The following is a 22,695-nucleotide window of genomic DNA, read 5'->3' on the forward strand; positions in this document are numbered from 1 at the left end:
GACAAATGACAGCTGGGCGGCGGTATTAGAAACTCACCCACACGTCTGTTTACGCTCGCTCACATGCACCAGCGTGAACACGGTATCAGTTTAAATCCAGTGTGACCTCTGGCCTAAAGACTTTAATTTGAGAGGTAGAGTGCTGCTATAGATACTTCCCGTCTTCACCACTGTGCAGGACCGATTACACTCCCAAAAAAAAACCTGAGAGATGGAATGTTCTAATTGGTCATGCTCCGCTGGTATTGATGAGTTGATTTCTTTCTTTTGGTTTGTGTCATACCTGAGTTGTTCTGTCTCTTTCCCCTCTGCTTACAGTGTGTGTCAGCTCTGGTTCAGCCACTTGGAGTTGCTGCAGAATACTTGAACTCCAGCCTCGTCCAGGTGAGCTGTCTCCTCCACGTCTCATGACCCCAATCTGGTTATCTGTCAATGCTTTCTTCTTTTTTTAATTAGTTGAAATGCTGCTAATGTGTATATCATGTATGTAGAAATAAAATAGGAATAGAACAGACATTCCCATTCACATCAAACAGGCCTGTGTGAGGCCAATGCTGAAGTGCCTTAAACATGCATTCTCTCTACTGGTCATCAGCACAAAACACATTGCTATCATCAGATGAGTGGCAACTTTTCAGCTCCTTTTCTGTAACAAGTGCAACATTAAAGTGGAATTAGCTAGCAGCTAGCCAGCTAACTCACAGACAGCTGTTACAGAAAATTAGCTGAGCAGGAACGGCGGCGCTGGGTCCTTCGGTGCTCCGCCTCAATCCCTGCAGGTCTGGAGAAGGATGAGTTGGGACATCTCTTTAAGGCCCACTGAAAACAGTTAAATGTCCGTTCTACTCCTATTTTATTTCTGTGGTAAACAACCTCTCTCTTTGTCCTTATTTATTAATTCACATCTTCTTCGCTTGTTTTCTGACTGACCTTCTTCCCACGTTAAAACTAACGTGTTTGTTTATATGACCCTTGTACACCGATTTATCATCTTGCGTTTTGCTGCTGCAGTGGCTAACAACATTTCATATTGTTTTTCATAGCCCATGCTTGATCCAGTCATCCACAAGATGATCACGTATGTGCAGAATCTGGAGGAGAAGGACCTTAAAGACAAGGTAGCGATTTGTTAGTTGTCATCCTTAGCTGTAGAAAGCTGCTGGCCTTCGCCTCACCCTTATTGTTGGATCAGGAGGTGCTGAAAGGGGGGACATTTACAAATTGGGGACACTTTTGGTAATATAATAAAAGTTCTTATGATATTTATATCTTGCTACTAGGACCTACAAGTTAACAGTCAATGCAATTTTAGGGTTGCGAGGGACAGCAGGGCTAGCTTAATGATTAAATACATTTATGTAAATGCTCTTGAGCTCAATGTGACTCGACATATTACATGAAGAAAACAATTTTTTTAACGTGGTATAACATAAAACTTAAATTAGCAGAGCTCACTCCAACTAGATGAGTTTTAAGAGGATAAAGAGAAGTGTCTAGAAGTGTGTCGTATGCCGGACGCTGTGTATCCTGAGCTGCTGTAAAATGAGCATCGTCGACTGCCTCGGATCAAAGGAATGACTAATTTATTAGTATAGAACTTATTCGATAGCTGGATTTTTATAGGAGTAGTATTCATACTGCATAAGCAGTTTGAAAGTGTTTCATTGCGGAGGAAGAGTTTTGTGCCAAAGGAATTTAAGGCTGTTCCCAAATACAGGCCGGCTGAGATCAGTGATGGAAGCAAATGAAGGCGGGGCTGTTAATAGCAGTTTTACAGTATAAACACAATTAATTAAACACATTTTAAACATTTTATTGTATTTTTATGGGCTTGTCTATGTTGATTGTGACTTAATCAAGATGTTTATAGAGATGCTTCCGGGGCTTCCGTCCTTGTATGTTCGTCAATTAATTAATTATAATGTTGCTTGTGAAGAAATTCACATTTTGTCATGTAACTGTTTTAGTCATATATAACATAATTGGAAAGTTCACCCAAGTTGTGTAAGTGACGTCTCTCTGAAGCTGCAATAACGTTACATTTTTGATGGAACTTAGCTAAATTAGCTAGCTAGCAAGCCAAGCTAACGGCTGTGTTGGTGATGTTCATTGTGCGAGACGGTAGATGAAGTTCACTGAGCAGTTTCACACAAATCTAAGTGATACTAGGACAAAATGAGACGTTATCTTTTAAAGTGACAAACATCATATGTGTAATTCATGTCGCAATTCAAACGGGATTAAAACGAATTGTCACTCGCTATAAGGTCCCACCAGAAGGGGCATGACTTAGCCTCCGTATAACTTGGTTGTTACTCTCTTGTTTGTCAACCGTAGCGTCTGGTGAGCATCCCAGACCTGCTGTCGGCCATCAAGCTGCTGTGTATGAGGTTCCAGAGGGAGCTGGTTACCGTGGTGGACGACCTGCGACTGGACACGCTGCTACGCATGCTCAAAACCCCCCACTTCTCCACCAAGATGAACTCCCTCAAAGAGGTCGGCTCTTACAGGATCTGAACGCTCGCGTCTAAATTCTTCCTTCTTTTTTCTGGGTATTTTTAATCAGTTTTTTTATGTTTTCTCTCAGGTAACAAAGTTGATAGAGGAGAGTACGGTGTCTAAGACGGTGAAAAATGCCATTGACACAGATAAACTTTTGGACTGGCTGGTAGAGAACTCCGTCCTGTCAATAGCACTGGAGGGTAAGAAAACTCATCACATCCTGCCATAAATTGAGCAAAATTGTCACAGAGTGCTGTGCAACTATGACTTGAACTTTGGTTTTTCCAGCATAGAGGAATGTTTGCCCTTGGTTACCACAACAAGACAGAAATCATCAAAAATGATGAGGTTTTCAGGCTGTGGTTGACGGTTTTCACAGCGGTTGTCAAATCCCTCCATATCCCCAGGTAACATTGATCAAGCTCAGTACTGTGAGAGGATTAAGGGAATCATTGAGCTGCTGGGGAGTAAACTGTCACTGGACGAACTCTCCAAGATCTGGAAAATACAGGTCAGCTCCGGTGCACACATCACAACCGTAATGTTGCATCTCTGTTATTTATTACTTTTTAATTAAGCATGTTGAAGTTTCTGTTTTGTTTTTTTTCACGATTCAAGTGTGTTTTATGTACATAAAAGCATCGCCGATACCGTATGAGTGATGGGACGATACAGGGTTTTATCGTATTAGTTTAATAATTTTCCATTATCGGGATAGTCGTGAATATTGTCACAAGTGACTTGAAAAAGATGTTTAGTTCACTATCATGCTAGAGAAGTGAAAAATAGAGTCAGATTAAAAAATAGGCCTCCAGGAATCACCAGAAAGACGAGACACACTCAATGTTTTTATTTTAATTTTAAATACATGTTTGATGGATTCTTGTGGGGACGTTTCAGGCGGGCCAGTCATCAACTGTGATAGAAAACATTCACACAATCATCGCTGCTGCTGCTGTGAAGTTCAGCTTCGATCAGCTCACCCACCTCTTCGTCCTCATACAGAAGGTCGGTGCCATCTCCCTGACATTTCTCCAGTAAATCGGCTCGGTGGAAAGCGGTAGGTGAGTCTGTGTGCAGCGTTAATGGAAGTCTGTTTGCGTGTTGTTGTAGAGCTGGGAGATCGAGAGCGACCGTGTGAGGCAGAAGCTGCTCAGTCTGATCGGGAGGATCGGCAGAGAGGCTCGCTCTGAAACCACAACGGGGAAGGTACGCCGCTGAATCTGTCAGAAAATGGAAAGAACAGATGTGAAGCTCTGTAGCACGTTGGGTTTCATTATTAAAGTGAAGCCTGAAGCGTCGTTTGTGTTGTCTGTTCAGGTGCTGGAGGTGCTCTGGGAGTTGGCTCACCTCCCCACGCTGCCCACCAGTCTAGTTCAGCAGGCGTTGGAGGAGCACCTGGGGATCCTGAGCGACGCCTACGCTGTCAAGGAGACCGTGAAACGCAGTTACATCATTAAATGTATTGAGGACATTAAGAAGGTGAGACGGACATGCTACGTTCGCTTCCTATTGTCTTTGTGGATGTGGGAATGAGTGTTAAGTGCGGTTTAGTGTTTTCCGTGGTCGTTACAGGATCAGCTCCAAGAGTAAATATATATGTTGTTTATTTTGTTGTTTACATAAAGGGAAACATTGTTCCTCCTTGTGCAGCTCAAAAATGCAGCGTAGCATATAGAAAGGAAACTATGGAAGCTCAATACTGACACTAAAAGAAAGAAATAAGATGAAAACTTTTCCAAAGAAGGGTCTAGAGTCTTGATTTATGTATTTGACACTGAAATGATTGAGGGTAGAACTCAGTAAAATCCTATGGGAGCAATTAATGTGTGTTTTTATATTAACATATAGGTAAAGGAGGACTGGTAAACTGTGCTTTAATTGAGTCCAACTGGCCCTCAAATGAAATGTGTGTTTCTAGACTCACACTCAGGAGGACTGTAAAGGCAGCGACACTCAAAGCTCTTTTCTTACCGGCACTTGGGGCAAGAAGAAAGCCAACTCTGTGGCCAAAGTAAGAGAAGAAGCCTGTATCATTTGTAATTCCACTGTATCCAATCTCGCTGCTTCAAGCCAACCAATCGAGGAGAAGGGGCTCGACCACACGGGGGGTTTTCGTTGGTCACGGGTTTATAATTTCACACTTTGATTGTAACACGAGGGAGTTCAACCAGGTGCGTGTTAATCGTCTGCTTTGCCTCGCTGAGAGGGCTTCGGCACTGGGTCCTGATTACACACTGGTGTTGATCCTGGGTGAGAGCTTGATTGAGTGATTTAGCTGCTTTTGGTGGAAGCGCTCGCATCTTCACTGATGCACAGAGGAATCTAATCAGAGCAGCGGATATATGAAAGAAGTGCATGTTTGATATTTGATTAAGACTCCAAGAGAACAAATTTAAATTTTAGCATATTTTAAAGAAGGATAGAGATTTTGATAGAGTGGGGTTTGTATGAGGTACTCATACCTACAGTACATGGTTTGGAGCAAAACAATGTGCTGCTGGGGGGTGGGCAGCAAATCCTATTTTATAATATAAAAAAAAAAGAAGTCTATATCAGAGTCAGACAGCCCTTCCTGACAAGGAACTGGAGCCGTTATCTGTGTTCTCTTTAAAGCCACGAAACTCCACTGACACAAACGGTCATTTTACCTCCCAGAACACGAGGAGCTGTTGCTGGTCAACCGCTGCATTGATCAGTTAGTTTCTTTGTGTTATTTGAAGAGAGCATAGATGGATACAACGGTTTCAGTTCCACGTTGGAAAAGGCTGTCTGACGCCAAAGTACAGCCTTAAGAAATATTGTAACTGTAGCGTATGTTTATAGACATTTAGATGTACATTGCTTTGCTCCCGTGCTGATACAGACTATGATACGCCGACTATGGATAAAGTAGCTCATACAACCCCACTAGAAAACGTACTATCCCTTTAAAAGTCAAAGTCTTGTCCAATGTTTTACATCCCTAGCTCTGGTTTTCTTTCTCACATTTACACAACTACAAACAATAATGGGTCTGTGATGACAAAGTGGTCTAATTACAAAATTCGGTCTGTGTGCGTGTGTGTGTGTGTGTGTGTGTTCCCCCAAACAGGCTTCTCAGCAGAGCAGTCCTCAGTCGGTCTGGGTCGTCCCTGCTCTCCGTCAGCTGCACGAGATCACCCGTTCTTTCATCAAGCAGACCTATCAGAAACAAGACAAGGTAACGCAAACAGACCGACAAACGCATCATCCAAGCGGTTGTACAGTCGGAGCGATGTTGCCACGGTAACTTTCACCTTCCTTTACCCCACCACAGAGCATCATCCAGGACTTGAAGAAGAACTTTGAGATCGTCAAACTGATCACAGGATCCCTCGTGTGCTGCCATCGCCTGGCCGTGACGGCTGCAGGAAACAACGGCCTCTCGGGCTCGACGATGGTGGATGGACGCTACACCTACCAGGAGGTTAGTCTACGTCCCATTTCCTCTCATCAGCTCCTCTCTGAGTGAAGGGGTAGTTGCTTTGTACGGGCTTTTGATGGTGTTTGAAGAAACAGACTGGAGTACCAGCTCGGGAGCAATATATGTACATACCAAGCTGTCATAAGAACACAATGGCAAGATAAGATAATCCTTTTTCGTCCCACAGTGGTGAAAATACAGGATTACAGCAGCAAACTACTTGTATAATATTGTTACTGTTATTTATTATATTAAACGGTAAAAAACTAAATGTAAAAAATATGATTGTAGACAGACTGAGTCAACAAAATGATGATTTTGCAAAGAACATTTTTATTATTGCTCTATCTGTCCTGAGATTACTTTTTTGTGATATGACACTAATAACATTTTATTGAATGAGAAGATTTGAGGCCTAATTTCATCCGAGCTAGACGGTTTACACAGGACGTACTCAAATCTGAGCAGCCCAGTGGATGTAGACTGGGGTTGTGTTCGAGGGTCACGATGACAACACGTCTCTCTGAATCCTTGTTTAGTATCTGGACAGCCACCTGCGCTTCCTGGCCTTCTTCCTCCAGGAGGCCAGCCTCTACCTGGTCTGGAACCGGGCCAAGGAGCTCTGGGAGTGCCTGGTGTCGGGGCCGGACGTCTGCGAACTTGACCGTGAGGTATGAAAACACTTGTGCGAATGGAATGCTTGTCCTCGGCCATTTGTTTGTTTTTCTCCGGATAACTCTGGAGGAATTAAGGCCCTGCGAACATTAGCTGTTCTTCATTTTACAATCAGAGTTCAAGGCGAGTACAGAAACATTTAATTGAGTTTTAAAAAAAACTACAAATAATGAACCATACCTGCGATTGTTAGTAGTGGCTTCTTTAGTAGTGGCATCGCTATCAAAGGGACAGTTCACCCCCAACATCAAAAACACATATTTCTCCCTGTAGTGATATTTATCAGAGTGTTGGAGATGAAAGCAGCAGACACCTCCACCTTCTCTTGAACGTAATATAACTCGACAACACTCGGCTCGTGGTGCTCAAAGACATTTGTAAATTCTCTCTTTCCAGAAATCATGAACTGGTTACTCAAGATAATCCCCAGACACATAAGTAGGGACTGTGTACAGATCAGTAGTTGGTTCAGTGTTTACATTTGAACTCGTCAGCCAATAGTAGCGTCCGCCAAACAACGGTGTGTCTTTCGATGTGTGCAGATGTGTTTTGAGTGGTTTACCAAAGGACAGCATGACCTCGAGAGCGACGTTCAGCAGCAGCTTTTCAAGGAGAAGATCCTCAAACTGGAGCCCTACGAGATCACCATGAACGGTGAGAGACGCTGCATGACAGCCTTTCAGGATCATTTTGTGAATGAGTGTGTGATAACACCGCTTAACGTGTTTAACTGTGTCTCCCAGGTTTCAATCTATTTAAGACCTTCTTTGAGAATGTAAATCTGTGTGACCATCGCCTCAAACGCCAGGGAACTCAGCTGGTCAGTTTCTCTGCTTTTAGTTTCATTTGTGCAGCTCGCTGTACAAAATATGTACAAGGGCATCTTGATATACATTCATATCAATGCATCTTATGGTCTGATTTCAGTGCGTGGAGCGCCTTGACCTGGCAGGGATGGATTTTATCTGGCGCATCGCCATGGAAACCCCTGATGAAGAGATAGCCAATGAAGCGATCCAGCTCATTATCACGTATAGCTACACCAACCTCAATCCGAAGATGAAGAAGGTCAGTATGTGTGTGTGTGGTCGGCTCTTTCTCTCAGACTGAGAATAACGGTGCAACCTAAAAGGATAGTTTGGGTGTTTAGCTACAGTCGATGGAGTTTGGAGAAACAGACAGGAGTACCAGCACGGGAGCAGAGCTTGTATTTTAGACACCTAAACCTCCCTTGTGTTACTTGAAACCACATGAATTTTTACTGTCTTACAGGACTCCGTGACTTTGCACAAGAAGTTTATTGCTGATTGTTACAAGCGACTGGAGGTAAGAAGTGGAATATGTTACTGATGGGAGCAGTTATTTATCGCTGTGTGTGTGTGTGTGTGTGTGTGTGTGTGTGTGTGTGTGGGTGTGGGTGTGGGTGTGGGGGTGGGGGTGGGTGGGTGGGTGTGTGTGACTTATAGCAGCCACCTAAACACTTATTTCTGCCTCTCTCTTTCTCAGGCTGCCAGCTCCGCCCTGGGAGGGCCTACTTTGACACATGCTGTTACTAGGGCAACCAAGATGCTGACGGCCACCGCCATGCCGACCGTGGCCACATCTGTACAATCACCATCCAGGTACAGAGGGGGGTTTGGGTAAGGGCATAGTTATTAAACCTATTAAAACACACAAGTAACTTTAACGTTCCAGTCTTGTTTAACTCCTCTGTGTGTTTCTTTGTAGATCCACTAAGCTGGTGATCATCGAAAGACTGCTGCTACTGGCTGAACGCTACGTCATCACTATAGAGGTAGTTTTTTTAGTTAGTTTTTCGATCATTTTGGCCAGCTTTTATTAATATAGCGCATTCCAGCAACAAGGAAATTAGAAGCGCTTTATATCAAAATACAAAGTGCAAAAGAAGCATGTTATAAAAGGACATTTCTTTTTATTATGGAAACAAACTGAACTGAAAATGATTTGTTTGTGATGATCAGGACGGATGTTATTAAGATTTTACTCAGTGAAAGTGGAAAATAATATTAATATATAATTTTATGTTACATGTTTGTCCTCGACTTTTTTTAAAGAGATGCACTGAGATTAAGGGTCTCATCCTCTTGTTAATGTTAAATGTGTTTGTAATATTTGAGAAACAAGACACCAAATGTGCCAAATAGTTTTAACACAAACGACTGATCGAGGAGGTATTTTTTTTATTTTTATTTTTATTTTTTATGTTTTTAAAGCATTTTTTATGTTGTGTATTTCTCTGTAGGATATGTACTCAGTTCCTCGCACTATTCTACCTCACGGGGCCTCGTTCAACGGACACCCTGTCACTCTTCACATCACCTACGAGTCAACCAAAGACACTTTCACCTTAGAGGTAGTGCCAGACTTTTCTTTGTGTAATACAGCTTGGTTGTGTGGAGTTACACCTACAGAGGAACTGACCCTGGGTTGTGTGTCCTGCAGACCCACAGTAATGAGACGATAGGAAGCATCCGGTGGAAGATATCTGAGCACTTGAGCTGTCCGGTGGATAACGTCCAGATCTTTGCTAATGACAGTGTGGTAAGTGTTAATTACTCTACATGTGACAGAGACTCTGTTTCTCTTCTGTTTTGATGACTACAATCGTACCTGTCACTATAAGTATATTCTTCATCTGCCAATCACCTGTTCCCCCGAAGAAGGTTAAAAACAACTAATCGATGCACTAGATGATGTCAGGGATCAACGATGGTCGGAGCAATTGTTAACATCCGACGCCTTTGCCGATGTCGATGCTATTACTACACATGTAAACTACTAACAAAATGGACAGGCCGACCTTGAACAAAGAATAATTCTATTATTTACCCACCTCCTGGCGAACGCATCATGTATCAAGTATTGTCAGTCTATCAGGGACGATCTATCTAACTATTGATCTCAGTAAATCCTTCCTGATAGGGTGCCATTTCCTCTTTGCTGCATCTCATGTATGTCTGCGGAAACAACATAAACAACCTCAAATCCTGTTTTTCTCTTCCTCCGTGGCTGCTTTCCTCCGCCGTGCCGTTAGCTGACCATGAACCGGGACCAGAAGCTGCTGTCCCAGCTCGGCTTCTGCGACGAGCAGAGCCTCACCGTGAAGAGCTCCGGCACCGGCACTCCCTCCGGCAGCTCCGAGTCCTCGGCCTCGGCCTCCAGCAGCTCCAGCTCCGCCGTCTTCAACTCCGCCTACGCCTTGGAGCAGGTACCAGCTGTTTGCTGACAAAACTTGTGGACGCACTCGTCGGGTTCTTCTCTCACCACACTGTGTCGGTGTCTTCCTGTCTCCAGGAGAAGTCCCTGCCTGGAGTCGTGATGGCGTTGGTGTGCAACGTCTTTGAGATGCTTTACCAGCTGGCAAACCTCGATGAAACCAGGTACGATGCTACGATCCGAAGTTATACAGACAGAACGTGGCTGTTTGGAGAGGATATTAAGGATATATGTTGTTTATATAAATTGTAATAATTGTTTAAATCCCTGTTGATTTTTATTTACTACATATAAACTTCAAAGTGCGTCACATAGCATTACACTGGAAATACTGCTGATCAGAGCCACCCGTCGCTACTGCAGTCATCTGGGGAAAATGCAGATGGTGACCTTTCCTACTAAAAAAAAAGCCAGATGTTAGTGGGTGTCAGTGTTTATTTTGTTTTGTCCAGTGGGAAAGAGGCTTTGGGAAGATTAGGAGTGTATGTTTTCATTCATTCCATACATTGTAATCTCCAGGATCACTCTCCGTGTGAGGAAACTGCTGCTGCTGATTCCAACAGATCCAGAAGTTCAGGATGCTCTTGACAACTTTGTTCCCAAAGAATCCAGCGTCTGGAGCCACCAGGTACATCAGATGCATTCAGGTCACATGGTTACTACCGTGGATGACCGCTGAAGCTCTCGGTTCTCTACCTTTTTTTAAATGATTATTGAATACTTTTTTGATCTTATTATTAAACAAGTGAATACATCTTGCTCCGTCTCTCTGGTTTGTGCATTCTCTTGCCATTTTCTAAACTCCCATTGTGTCTCTTTCCTGTAGAAGACACTCTTCCAGGCTTCAGGCTCCCGTTCTCCATCCATGTCCTCCAAGCAGCAGCACCAGCCCAGTGCAGCATCCATCCTGGAGTCCCTCTTCAGATCCTCAGCCCCCGGCATGTCCACCTTCAGAGTGCTTTACAACCTGGAGGTATGCGCACATGTGAACATACACAAACTTAAACGCAGCGCGTCATTTTCATATGCATATAATGCAAAATATTTTTTTTTTCACGTGGCAGAATTACATTTAGTTCAAAACATTAGTTAGATTAGTGATTCCTGTTTCCCTCCCTCTTCTCTCTCTGCTGCAGGTGTTGAGTTCAAAGCTCATGCCCACATCGGACGATGAGATGGCAAAAACCAGCAGCAAGTCCTTCTGTGAGAACTTCCTTAAAGCAGGAGGCCTCAGGTAACCGAGATGTTTGCCTTGTTTCAGGGTGCCACGTCTCAGCAGACGAATCGAGCTGCTTCACATTCCGGCACCCTCCAATTTTTTAATCCGACAGTAAAAGTGCTGTAACAAAAATGTTTGAGTTAAAAAATGTTTTAAGAAAATGCACTGGTGTCGTCATTGTGGATGAAGCGCTCTCCAGCACTGTGTCAGCCTGGAAAACTGCTCTATGGACACTCAGTCTTATTATTATACTATTTGTAGAATTAGATTCCAGTGGTGGCTGTGTAGGATTTTTTCCGACTCATGTGATCCACACATTTCCAATAACTGGAGTATTGTTTAGTCCAAAAGTCAAAATGTATTGAATTTCACAGCATGTTTTTAATCTAACGTAAAATCCTCCTCCTATCCATATTTGTTGGTGTTAAGCTTTTCAAAAACAACATTTTCATCGTCAAAAATCTGTTACTTTGTTTTAATGGTGATGATGTCATAATATATGACGACAGACATTCAAACCATCATTTGAAAACCTCAATAAAGGCTTCAAATGTAAAACCTTTTCTGTGTTTCCTGTGCAGTCTGGTGGTGAATGTTATGCAGAGAGATTCCATCCCATCAGAAGTGGACTATGAGACCAGACAAGGAGTCTACTCCATCTGCCTTCAGTTGGCCAGGTGTGACACACACACACACACACACACACACACACACAACACACCACAACACAGGCGTTGACATTGCCCTTCATAATCAATTGACTGTGTTTGCAGGTTTCTGCTGGTTGGCCAGAGCATGCCTGCAGCGCTGGATGATGATGTCATCAGGGATGGCGAGGCGCTGTCATCTCGTCCGTTCCGTAACGCCGGACGCGCCGGGCGACAGCTGTCTCTCTGCGGAACTCCGGAGAAGTCGTCCTACAGACAGATGTCTCTGTCCGAGCGCTCGTCCATAAGAGTCGAGGAGATCATACCGGCCGCTCGCGTCGCCATTCAGGTAAAAAAAAAAATAATAATAATCGGTTTCCATGACAAACCCGCCATGGGTTCATCACCCAGGTTGATCTCAAAAAGTTGTGTCAAGTCCAATGTCCTCTTTTCTAGACCATGGAGGTGGGTGACTTCACGTCCACCGTGGCCTGTTTCATGCGTCTGACCTGGGCAGCCGCAGCAGGCCGATTGGATCTGGTTGGCAGCCCGCAGCCAATCAGAGAGACCCACAGCTCCGTTCTGTCACAGGGAGTCCGCACCAGAGTCAGCAGTACAGGTAATGAACCATATAATGATGTTTTACGTTTTGTTCATTAAGTTGTTATAATTAAATTGTTTAGGATCAGAAATCTCTCAGCTGTTCTCTTAAAAATCACTGTCAGTGTTTCCTATACGTCCTGGAAAACCTGGAAAGCGGTTGACTTATTTTCCAGTCAAGAAAATGGGACAAATGTCAAAATATCCTGGAAAATGATTTCAACATTCTGCTATTTTCCAATGAACTGCTAGTCTGTTGCTCTTCTAAATGTTAGTCACTGCTGGCTGGTAACTGCAGCAGCTTGTATTATTATATTATCCTCAGGGTTAGGGTTAGGGTTAGTAGTGAACCACATAGTAGTGATCCCCGTCTGTCATACCAGCGAGATCATCACTGTTAATGTCCTGGAGTATTATCTCTCAGAGCTGGCCGTGTCATTAGAAAAGAATAGAAAAGAACTGACATTCATTCTTTCAAGTTTGTTCTCATTTTGAACCGGAGCATCAGTAGATAAATTCCATCCCCGACAAGTTATGATCCACCGAAGATAGCCGCGATACAAGATTAATAAATCCCAGTTTTTGTTATCATTGCCGCCATCTTGACTGGAAGGGACCCAGAGCAAAAGATGCCTAAGTGGCTGCATATAATCGGAGCTATTGTTGTGGTGTCAACTAGATGTTTCCTTTCAGTAGGTGTGGTAACTTTCCTGCACAACTTCATTCCTGATGTGCGTTTTGTTGCCAACTCTTCACGGTTGAAGCATTTGGTGCCACTAAAGAAATAAAATTGTCTTATATTTGTTTTCTTTTGCAGGAAGTAACTGCAGCTCCAGCAGTGAGGGGGAGACCACACCGACAGCATTGCATGCAGGGATATGTGTGAGACAGCAGTGCGTCTCCATCAAAGATACCATCATCGCCCGTGAAGCTCTGTCCCTGCTGGTCACCTGTCTGCAGCTACGCTGTCAGCAGCTGTGTAAGACTCGTGCATCAGTCTTTTATTATGATCTCTACATTGAATCCTCGATGCTGTGGAGTTATACTGTAGTTTGTACTTTTCCTTTTGTTGTGTTTGCCAGACTTCTACAATGACACTAAATCCTGTGGTTGGTTTCTCTTCTCCAGGTTCATTTTACAACCTTCCCTCCGTCAATGATTTCATCATTGATGTTTTGCTGGGATCTCCCAGCGGAGAGGTAAACACCCCTTTGTTACTGCCAGTATTTTAAGTATGACATCATTTTATCGTATTAAACGCTGTTTAATGTGATATCTGGTTGCAAATATGAAGGCAGCTATCAAAGAAACCCACTAAAATCTAGTATAGGGGGGATTTGATTACTGCATAACAAACATTTCTAATATATTAATATTTTTCCAAATTTAACATTTTTAATTAATAGGAAAACACATTTAAAGTTCCATCTTATGTCATGAATTATTCCGTGACTTTTCATGACGTTTAAGATTTTCGCTGTTGTATCGTTTCAGTGTCGTTTCGAGATATTTAAGCAGGGTGACGTATCAAAGTCACAATTTTGGTACGGCGCAAAAAGGAATACATCCCACCTTTTCAGGACAGCATTCTCATTGTAGTTTTCATGATGTTTTTACTTGCACTTTTAATGGTTTTGTTATTTGTTTGCTCTTGTTTTAAATTGTAAAGTGTCCTTGAGTGACCTGAAAGGCGCTTCTAAATAAAATGTATTATTATTATTATTATTATCCCGAACATTGCAGCGTGCGTTTACACTTTTGGCCTCTTTCTCCGCCTCTCATCAGATCCGCCGCGTGGCGTGTGATCAGCTCTACACTCTGAGCCAGACGGACACTTCAGCCTTCGCCGAAGTCCAGAAACCCAACTTGTTCCTCATCGCCGTCATTCTCACTGCTCAGCTGCCCTTATGGAGTCCCACATCGATCATGAGAGGAGTCAACCAGAGGTACTTGAGCGGGAAGCACACAACATGCCTGAAACTTTGTCAGAGGTCTTGTGGTGTTGATGTTGCTTTTCTTCTCAGGTTGCTGTCCCAGTGCACGGAGTACTTTGACCTAAGATGTCAGCTTCTGGATGACCTAACCAGTAAGCTGATCAATTCCCCTTTCAGTGTTTGTTTTTAAATGTTTTAACAATATCTAGCTATGAAGTATTGTCCTGGATGAAAGTATTTAATTTACTCTTCCCTGTATTCTCACTCTTCCTCTACGTCTCCTCCAGCGTCGGAGATGGAGGTGGTCAAAGTGAGCGCAGCCACCATGCTGGAGGACGAGATCTCTTGGCTCGACAACTTTGAGCCGAGTTGGAGCTCTGAGATGGAGACGAGCGAGGCGGACAATATCCTCCTTGCAGGACACCTCCGACTCATCAAGACCCTGCTCTCACTCTGTGGCAACGAGAAGGAGCATCTCGGTGAGCACGCGGACCGTGGATACATATCTGCAGCTATAAAACCTCTGAACTGTGGGTTCATGAAGTTGACCTGTTTAGGACTTGCATGGAAGTCTATGAGAAAATAACCCTACTTCTCACTTGCTTTATTATGTCAGTAGACATTGTTAACATGAGTTTATGGTCTCAAAAACGTTTTCCCCAACTGTGTCTCTGGCCGCAGAGCAGCAGCTTTGAAGTAGCGATTCTCTCAGCTGTGTTATTACATGTCTCCCCTATCGGCCGGGGGTCTAGCTAAGAGGAGAGAGTGAGGAGGCAGCTGGCAGTCAATGGCAGCATCAAACGGACAATAAAAGGTGTTTTGGGGATAGTGTGAGTCACTGCAGCCTAAAATGTTGCACTGCAACAGACCCAGAGGTGCACACTCACTCACAGGTTCTCTTGGTGGAGAGAATAATAGCATTTTTGCCACTCACATTAGAGGCCGTTGTGAGAGTCTTATCATGTCTTTCCTTATCTAAAGTAACGTGAGGATGGGTAACTCTTTCCTTCAGGTCCATCTCTGATCCAGCAGCTGCTGGATGACTTCCTGTTTCGAGCCTCGCGCATCATCATCAACAGTTCAAACCCCACGCCGTCCCCAGCCCCCAGCCACGACTTCCACCCCAAGTACGTCACGTCCCATTTAATTGTGCTCCCATCAGCTCAATTCAAACATCGCGAACCGCCACGTTAAAGGTTTTGTCGCGGTGTGTTCAGGTGCAGCACGGCCAGCAGCAGGCTGGCGGCCTACGAGGTGCTGGTGATGCTGGCGGACAGCTCGCTCCCGAACCTCCGGCTGATCATCAAAGAGCTCATGTCCATGCACCACCAGAGCGACCCCTCGCTCTGCAAGGAGTTTGATGTAAGACGGTGATTTTGAGTGATGTTAGTCACGGTGATATTTGTCGGTACGTATGGTTTGATGGTGGTGTCTCTTTCAGTACCTCCCCCCCGTAGAGAGCCGGTCCGTCTCCGGTTTCGTCGGGTTGAAGAACGGCGGAGCCACATGTTACATGAACGCTGTGTTTCAGCAGCTCTACATGCAGCCCGGCCTACCGGAGGTAAGCAAGCGTTGGACGTGCTGTTCAACCGTCTTGATTCTCTTTGAGTTCCACACAGTGAATCCCATATCTGAGCGTGTGTGTTTTTGCGTTGAAGGCTTTCCTGTCCATTGAGGACGACACGGATCAGCCGGAAGAGAGCGTCTTCTACCAGGTCCAGTCTTTGTTTGGTCACCTGATGGAGAGCAAATTGCAGTACTACATACCGGAGAACTTCTGGAAGGTAACAGTTACTGCACAAGTGTGGACAGGTTCAATAGATTAGAGTGTTTCCAATCAATCAATCTTTAACCATACAGGTTAGTGCCGTTCAGAGTGTGTAAACAGAAAAAACAAAAGCAGTTCAGCAATTTAACAAGAGCAAGACAATTAAATTCCATCCACTGTGCTCTAATAATGGCATGTGGTTATGGTTTGAAAGCGGAGAAAAGTGTGTATACGATTATCAAGTAATAATGTAAACACACAAAGGCAAAAGGTAACCATACATCATCATACTTAAACCTGAACAAACACACACAAAAATGTTTTAGATTTAATTCTCACTTCAAAAATATATTCAAGTTCAAATTATAGAAATAAGTAAAAACGCAGCCTGTTAAATACATAACTTGGCTGCTTTTTTATTCTCATAAATGTACAAAATGACACTTGTAAAACTGAGGATTTCTGTCCATCAGTATCAATATCGAGGTTATTTTGAGGGGGAAAAGTGAATTCTGTTGAATATTAGAAGATGAGAATCTCGATGAATAGACCCTTATTAACTATTCTCCTCATGTGAATGTGTTGCGTTGCAGATCTTCAAGATGTGGAACAAGGAGTTGTATGTAAGAGAACAGCAGGATGCCTACGAGTTCTTCACCAGCCTGGTGGATCAGCTTGACGAACATCTGAAGGTAACACCAGATAATCACTGAGAAAACCTGGTTGACAGTAACCGTTCTTGTTAAGTCATGTTTTTATCTGTTAAGGAGCATTTCAAAGATCAGGTCTTTTCTCTTTCGAACTGATCTCAAGGAGGTCGTCCATTCTTGCATCTCTTCCTGTTTCGATCATTGTAACTTGTTGTTTTCTGGGTTTGAGCCAATAAGCTCTCGTGCCTCCAGCTGGTGCAAAATGCAGCTTCTGGAGTTTTGACGAATACCAGAAGACGAGACCATATCAGTCCTGTTTTAGCTGCACTTCACTGGTTACCAGGAAGTTTTAGAATTACCTTTTTTATTGAGCAGCTGAAATGCTGCTGGGACACAGCCTCAGATCCTCAGACCAGGACTCTGTTGGCTGATCCTGAGTCCCACACCGAGACCATCTAATGCTTGGAGAATCAGTGACATCTTTTAAATCATTTCCCCAACCCTTTTATTCATTTTAATACACAGTTCCTCTTTTTTGTTAATTTGCCTGCTTTTATTTCAAATGTTTTCATCTCGGTTCAACCATCTAAAGCACTTTTGTTTTTAAAAGTACTTTATAAATAAAGTTTATTATTGTTACTATGATTATAAAACCTAATTGGCTGTGATGATTTTATTAATGATGAGACTTCTTTCCACCAGAAAATGGGTCGGGAACAAATCTTCAAAAACACATTTCAGGGAATCTTCTCCGACCAGAAGATTTGTAAAGACTGTCCTCATCGGTGAGCATGAAAAGTCAACCACTATTGATATTCCACTTTGAGACGCATTACAGGTGATGTTTGACCTATGACCCTTTCTTTAAAATTAAAAAAAAAAACAGATATGAGCGTGAAGAAACCTTCATGGCTTTGAACCTTGGAGTGACGTCTTGTCAAAGCTTAGAGATCTCATTGGACCAGTTCGTCCGAGGCGAGGTGCTCGAGGGCAGCAACGCCTACTACTGTGAGAAATGCAAAGAGAAGGTGCGTTTAAGAGCTCCGCGTGCTTTCACCCTCCTCGACCGTCACCACGCCTACTAACGATGTGTACTTTTGTTCATCTGCACAGAGAACCACCGTGAAGAGGACGTGCATCAAATCCCTGCCCAGCGTCCTCTGCATCCACCTCATGCGCTTCGGCTTCGACTGGGAAAGCGGACGCTCCATCAAATACGACGAGCAGATCAAAGTACGAAGTGTTTCTGATCCCAACACCACAAAATCCCATGATGATTGTGCAGAGAAGTCATTTCTCTGAACGAATTATCCTCTGTGCACAGTTCCCCTGGGTGTTGAACATGGAGCCGTACACCGTCTCCGGAATGGCTCGCCAAGACTGCAGCGGAGAGGGCGGCGAGGGCCGAGGCGACGGGACCTCGGGAGGGTCGCCCAGGAAGAAGGTCACCATTTCTGAGAACTATGAACTCGTTGGAGTTGTGGTCCACAGCGGTCAGGCACACGCTGGTCACTATTATTCCTTCATTAAAGATAGACGGTAAGAGACGCTGGTCAGCACGATATCAGGACTTTTCTGTAACTGAACCAATTTGATGCACTGAGAGTGAAGTTAGGAGTCTAGATCTATACACAATGTTCTGCTATAGTACAACATTCATTCAAAAGGTCACTGGTTGGATAGATGTGACAGCAAAAAGGTCACACAAGCAATGTTAACTAGTTGGTATATGGCCACAAGCCCCTCCCACTCTGGACAGTCTGCCCCGGTTGACGAAGGGGAAAGTAAGGAAACAGCGAGGTCAAGGCGAGGGCTGCTGTAAAGTTCACGGCCTAAACTACGAGCCACCTTCAACCCAGATCTTTCCAAGCCGAACCTCAAGTAGCCGGTCGCTCCGCTAAGGAGAATTACGCTCGCTCAGGAGAGGCTCCTCTCGCACCGAGCGGCCGTTGTAAAAAGTGTAAAAAGACGTTCATCGTTAAACTGTGGCGGGTCTAGCTAGACTGTAGGTCATTAATGCTCCAAAGTTCCCCGATTTTGTATTTTCCAGCTCCCATTACTGCTTCACATCGGAATCACATAACCGGTGATTAGTGGAGCACGTTAATCTGTTGCTTTTAGTTTTCCAGGCGGGTTTTTGGAAGGACCTCCTTGGGGCATGCGAATGCAGCGTCAGACTTTTGCGTGGGCCGTCCTGGTTTAATTTGTAAGCACCTCCAGATGTCTGGCAGGATCGCTCCGCTGGAGTGGAGCATAAAGAGACCACAGGAGCTAATATTTGGCCTCCTCTCGCTCACCCGTCTGTTCCGATCCCTGCTTAAGAACAGTTTGCTCTCAGGACGTTGATTTCTTCAAAGACATGTAGACACATTCTGGAGCTCCGTCCAAGTCTCTTATTGTTCATGATGATCTTTGAGATGAGTCAGCCGACTCGGCTGGTTGGCGTACAGGTGGACCTGCACAGCCTGCTGGGAAATCTGCTCTGCGTTATGTTGACCTGGTGTTGCAGCGGCCACATTAGACAATTTCTCATTGGCGGTCATTTTGACGAGTTTGTAAATCTTCCATCATGATCTATAATTACCTGTCATTTTTAGGCACAACCTGGTCTCCAGTCGGTCAAAATGAGTTTTCAGGTTTTGTCATTTAGAAAAAAAAATGTAGTCAATGATGGAAAATGTTCGGTTAACATGACCTCTGGGCCGAACATTTTCTTGTCATGCTTCGCTGTAAACTATTTCATATCTAATAAAGTAGAAATCTTGGGGGAGAAGAGCCCTTTGCTTGCCTCGTCTGCAAACGTTCAGAACATTGTGTGCAGGTTTTATGATGTGTGCTTTTTTTAAATTTATTGTTCGTTCATGCATGTGCTGAGTTTGCAGGTCTGAAATAGCAAATTGTGATGAATCCCAATCTAATGTGACATTTTCTTTCTCTCCCCTCCATCTTTGTTTGTCCTTATCTTAGTGGCAGCGCTCGTGGACGTTGGTACAAGTTCAACGACAACGTGGTGGAGGAGTTCGACATGAATGACGAAACTCTGGAATACGAGTGCTTCGGTGGAGAGTACCGTCCCAAGGTTTACGACCAGTGTGAGTAACACGCGTCAACTTAATGCATTATACACAACAAGGCGCATTTAGACATGTTTAAAGGCGTAAGAATACTCTGCTTTGAATATTACTTGAATATTATTTTTCTATAAAAGTTCAGTTCCAATTCACGAACACATATTTGATTGAAGGACACAAGATGGCTTCTACTCTTTGTGTTCCACATGTTAAACAGAATTTAAGTTGAGCACAACGAAATGTGAACAAGGCCTTACTAGTGTTAAACATCTGAACAAGTGACGGTGGGATGCGTCATATTTGGTCAGTACATACATGCTCCGAGTAGATAGGGGGCAGCATTTCACCTTTTATCTCTGGGTTCATGTCATCAGTTATAAATAAACACGGCAACACTCAACCAAACCCCTTTGTGTTCGGGCCTCTAACCTGAGCTCTACAGTCTGTGTTCGATTTGATGGTTTGTTTGTTTGTTGGATTAAATCCAATGTTGCAAGAACGAGAAACTATTTGTGTTGGTTATTCTGTCTGTTTGACTGACAAACACATTTCTACTGCAATAAAAATGAGGACGTCTTATATTTATGTGAAAGGCAACCGCCGCACAAAGTTGACATGTTTCTCATGACTTGGTACCATTGGCTTGTGTCTGTGCGTCTGCAGCCAACCCTTACCCCGATGTGAGGAGGAGATACTGGAACGCCTACATGCTGTTCTACCAGAAGATCAGCGACCAGAACTCACCCGTCCTGCCCAAAAAAAGCAGAGTCAGCATCATGAGGCAGGAGGCAGAGGACCTTACACTGTGAGTGAACCTCATTCTCCCCTCCATAAACATCCTTGTATCCCCCCCTCCCCTTTATACACCAGTAAATTTATACACATAAAGATAATTTGGACATAATAAATACAAAGGTAATGACTTGATAATGATCTACCAACAGAATTAGCATTTAGGAACATCCCGATCTGTTATCAGCGAGCCGGTGTCTCTGTCCTCTCCAGGTCTGCCCCGTCCTCTCCCGATGTTTCGCCTCAGTCCTCTCCCCGGCCCCCCAGGGCCAACAACGACCGCCTCACCCTCCTCACCCGCCTGGTCCGCAAGGGAGAGAAGAAGGGCCTATTTGTCGAGAAGATGCCCGCCAGCATCTATCAGGTAAAAGTGGCGCCCAGAAGCGGAGGGGCAGGAAGTCTGTCCTTCCACCACCCGATCGTGTGTTCTGTTAGTTGGAGAACGTCCAGGTTCCACCTGACATCTCCCTTTGTGTTCCGTGTAGATGGTGAGAGATGAGAACCTCAAGTTCATGAGGAACAGAGACGTCTACAACAGCGACTACTTCAACTTCACCCTCTCCCTGGCCTCCGTCAATGCAGTATGTGCTTCCGCTGTTTGACTTTGAGTCGCTGATGGGCACGGCCGTGTTTTTATTTAACCGTTCACTGTCGGGAACAGACTATTGTGTGTTTCTTTTGGTTGTTTTCCGTTCCTTAAATGCCTGTGTGTGTGTGTGTGTGTGTGTGTGTTTGTTACAGACGAAGCTGAAGCATCCGGACTACCAGCCGATGGCCAAAGAGAGTCTTCAGCTGGCTGTTCACTTTCTGTTTCACACGTACCTGCACACCAAAAAGAAACTCCGGTATGTACAAACACACCTGTCTGCTCATCGTGAGCAGCAGTGTTACACCTCTGGGGCGTTCCGATCAGGGACGGGTATTCATCAGGATACAAGACGCAAAAATGATCAAAAGTACAGCAAAGCATATATTTAAATAAAGCTGTCTAAGTTCTAGAGGGAGGGAACAGATATGTTAAGTGACTTAGCTTCATCTACCTAAGAGGTCACAAAAATGACTTATTCAACCTACGTGACTCCCAAGGAGTTGAGTTTGTATATATCCGATATGCCTCCCACCCCCTGAATGCAGCATGCATCTGTTCCTCCTGCAGGGTGGACACGGAGGAGTGGATGGCGACTGTGGAGGTGCTGCTGACTAAGAGCTGCGAAGCGTGTCAGTGGATGGTTCAGTACCTGGTTGGACCGGAGGGTCGAGAGATCACCAGGTCAGTTCTGAACTACGTTACGTACAGTGTTTTATGGATTACTTGTGTGATGCCTACTCTGCCAGGACGAGAAAGGAGTGTGTAGAATATATCGAGAAAGACATCACTAGAAAAACGCCTACATTGCTAATTATTTTGGTTAATTACAACAGAATACTTAACATTTGTACGTCAATGGCTCACCCCGTGTTACATTTGATTTTCTCGCACGGCTAAAACCCTCCACTTTCCTTTTCTTTGTTCAATTCAGTAATTGATGTATAATGATGGTAGTTTTGGAGGTGAAATATTCCTTTTTAATGTAACGCGTCACCTTCATACAGGTCTAGTCTTTTATTTTACCAGGGTATTCCCATTGGGTTTTAAATATCTCTTTTCCAAAGGGAGGCCTGGTCAAGACGGCAGTTTCACATAAAAGCACAAATAATAGAAGTAAAAAATAAACAGCAGAGAATTAAAAAATGTCCACATAAAAGAGACAAGTAACCGACTTAAAAGAGTGGCTGGAGCCACTGTACGTTTGTAAGGGTGTGTGTTTTTTGCCTGGGTTTAATCACTGCAGCGTTTTTGTAGCCGTCCTTGTGATATGTGATACTACAGACTTGGCAGCTCAGCCATTCTAATCAATGCACAGTGAACTCTCTGACCTCGGTCGCATAGCTCCTCCCTCATAACGCTGCTGCAGCCTCTTTAGTTCATCTCGCTCTCTCGCTCTCTCTCTCTCTCTCTCTCTCTCTCTCTCTCTCACTCTCTCTCTTCTCTCTCTCTCTCTCTCTCTCTCTCTCTCTCTCTCTCTCTCTCTCTCTCTCTCGTAACTACCCATTAGGACTCTGTAGCATGTTTTAATCACTCACACAAGTCTCAGGAGCGCCCTTGAACAGGCTT

The 22,695-nt window shown here is 44.1% G+C and overlaps 2 protein-coding genes across 5 annotated transcripts in view; one reads left to right on the plus strand and one right to left on the minus strand.

The window, feature by feature from the left end:
• The window catches only part of LOC311014519 (uncharacterized protein), a 75,992-nt gene that overhangs the window by 21,342 nt on the left and 31,955 nt on the right, over positions 1 to 22,695 (minus strand). The gene's annotated exons all lie outside the window — the stretch shown is intronic.
• The window catches only part of usp24 (ubiquitin specific peptidase 24), a 38,867-nt gene that overhangs the window by 8,545 nt on the left and 7,627 nt on the right, over positions 1 to 22,695 (plus strand). The window contains exons 8-55 of one of the 4 annotated variants that reach the window (XM_084011072.1): positions 319 to 384; positions 1,044 to 1,118; positions 2,338 to 2,496; positions 2,588 to 2,702; positions 2,910 to 3,013; positions 3,403 to 3,510; positions 3,616 to 3,711; positions 3,823 to 3,984; positions 4,424 to 4,516; positions 5,597 to 5,704; positions 5,801 to 5,950; positions 6,487 to 6,618; positions 7,165 to 7,276; positions 7,366 to 7,442; positions 7,550 to 7,690; positions 7,895 to 7,948; positions 8,129 to 8,262; positions 8,351 to 8,417; positions 8,886 to 8,996; positions 9,086 to 9,184; positions 9,678 to 9,851; positions 9,938 to 10,023; positions 10,379 to 10,487; positions 10,686 to 10,832; positions 10,996 to 11,093; positions 11,660 to 11,755; positions 11,852 to 12,074; positions 12,182 to 12,344; positions 13,143 to 13,304; positions 13,454 to 13,524; positions 14,111 to 14,271; positions 14,350 to 14,411; positions 14,547 to 14,738; positions 15,272 to 15,386; positions 15,477 to 15,621; positions 15,701 to 15,820; positions 15,918 to 16,043; positions 16,621 to 16,719; positions 17,380 to 17,462; positions 17,564 to 17,705; positions 17,791 to 17,910; positions 18,002 to 18,216; positions 19,645 to 19,769; positions 20,412 to 20,553; positions 20,754 to 20,904; positions 21,026 to 21,121; positions 21,282 to 21,385; positions 21,697 to 21,810. In XM_084011072.1, coding sequence (XP_083867198.1) covers positions 319 to 384; positions 1,044 to 1,118; positions 2,338 to 2,496; positions 2,588 to 2,702; positions 2,910 to 3,013; positions 3,403 to 3,510; positions 3,616 to 3,711; positions 3,823 to 3,984; positions 4,424 to 4,516; positions 5,597 to 5,704; positions 5,801 to 5,950; positions 6,487 to 6,618; positions 7,165 to 7,276; positions 7,366 to 7,442; positions 7,550 to 7,690; positions 7,895 to 7,948; positions 8,129 to 8,262; positions 8,351 to 8,417; positions 8,886 to 8,996; positions 9,086 to 9,184; positions 9,678 to 9,851; positions 9,938 to 10,023; positions 10,379 to 10,487; positions 10,686 to 10,832; positions 10,996 to 11,093; positions 11,660 to 11,755; positions 11,852 to 12,074; positions 12,182 to 12,344; positions 13,143 to 13,304; positions 13,454 to 13,524; positions 14,111 to 14,271; positions 14,350 to 14,411; positions 14,547 to 14,738; positions 15,272 to 15,386; positions 15,477 to 15,621; positions 15,701 to 15,820; positions 15,918 to 16,043; positions 16,621 to 16,719; positions 17,380 to 17,462; positions 17,564 to 17,705; positions 17,791 to 17,910; positions 18,002 to 18,216; positions 19,645 to 19,769; positions 20,412 to 20,553; positions 20,754 to 20,904; positions 21,026 to 21,121; positions 21,282 to 21,385; positions 21,697 to 21,810 — 5,804 coding nt within the window. The remainder of the gene's footprint in view (positions 1 to 318; positions 385 to 1,043; positions 1,119 to 2,337; positions 2,497 to 2,587; positions 2,703 to 2,909; positions 3,014 to 3,402; positions 3,511 to 3,615; positions 3,712 to 3,822; positions 3,985 to 4,423; positions 4,517 to 5,596; positions 5,705 to 5,800; positions 5,951 to 6,486; positions 6,619 to 7,164; positions 7,277 to 7,365; positions 7,443 to 7,549; positions 7,691 to 7,894; positions 7,949 to 8,128; positions 8,263 to 8,350; positions 8,418 to 8,885; positions 8,997 to 9,085; positions 9,185 to 9,677; positions 9,852 to 9,937; positions 10,024 to 10,378; positions 10,488 to 10,685; positions 10,833 to 10,995; positions 11,094 to 11,659; positions 11,756 to 11,851; positions 12,075 to 12,181; positions 12,345 to 13,142; positions 13,305 to 13,453; positions 13,525 to 14,110; positions 14,272 to 14,349; positions 14,412 to 14,546; positions 14,739 to 15,271; positions 15,387 to 15,476; positions 15,622 to 15,700; positions 15,821 to 15,917; positions 16,044 to 16,620; positions 16,720 to 17,379; positions 17,463 to 17,563; positions 17,706 to 17,790; positions 17,911 to 18,001; positions 18,217 to 19,644; positions 19,770 to 20,411; positions 20,554 to 20,753; positions 20,905 to 21,025; positions 21,122 to 21,281; positions 21,386 to 21,696; positions 21,811 to 22,695) is intronic. The other 3 variants (XM_084011073.1, XM_084011074.1, XM_084011075.1) reach the window with 3 other exon arrangements.

Source organism: Eutrigla gurnardus (genome assembly GCF_963514095.1).
Source record: "Eutrigla gurnardus genome assembly, chromosome: 6".
Lineage (NCBI taxonomy): Eukaryota > Metazoa > Chordata > Actinopteri > Perciformes > Triglidae > Eutrigla > Eutrigla gurnardus.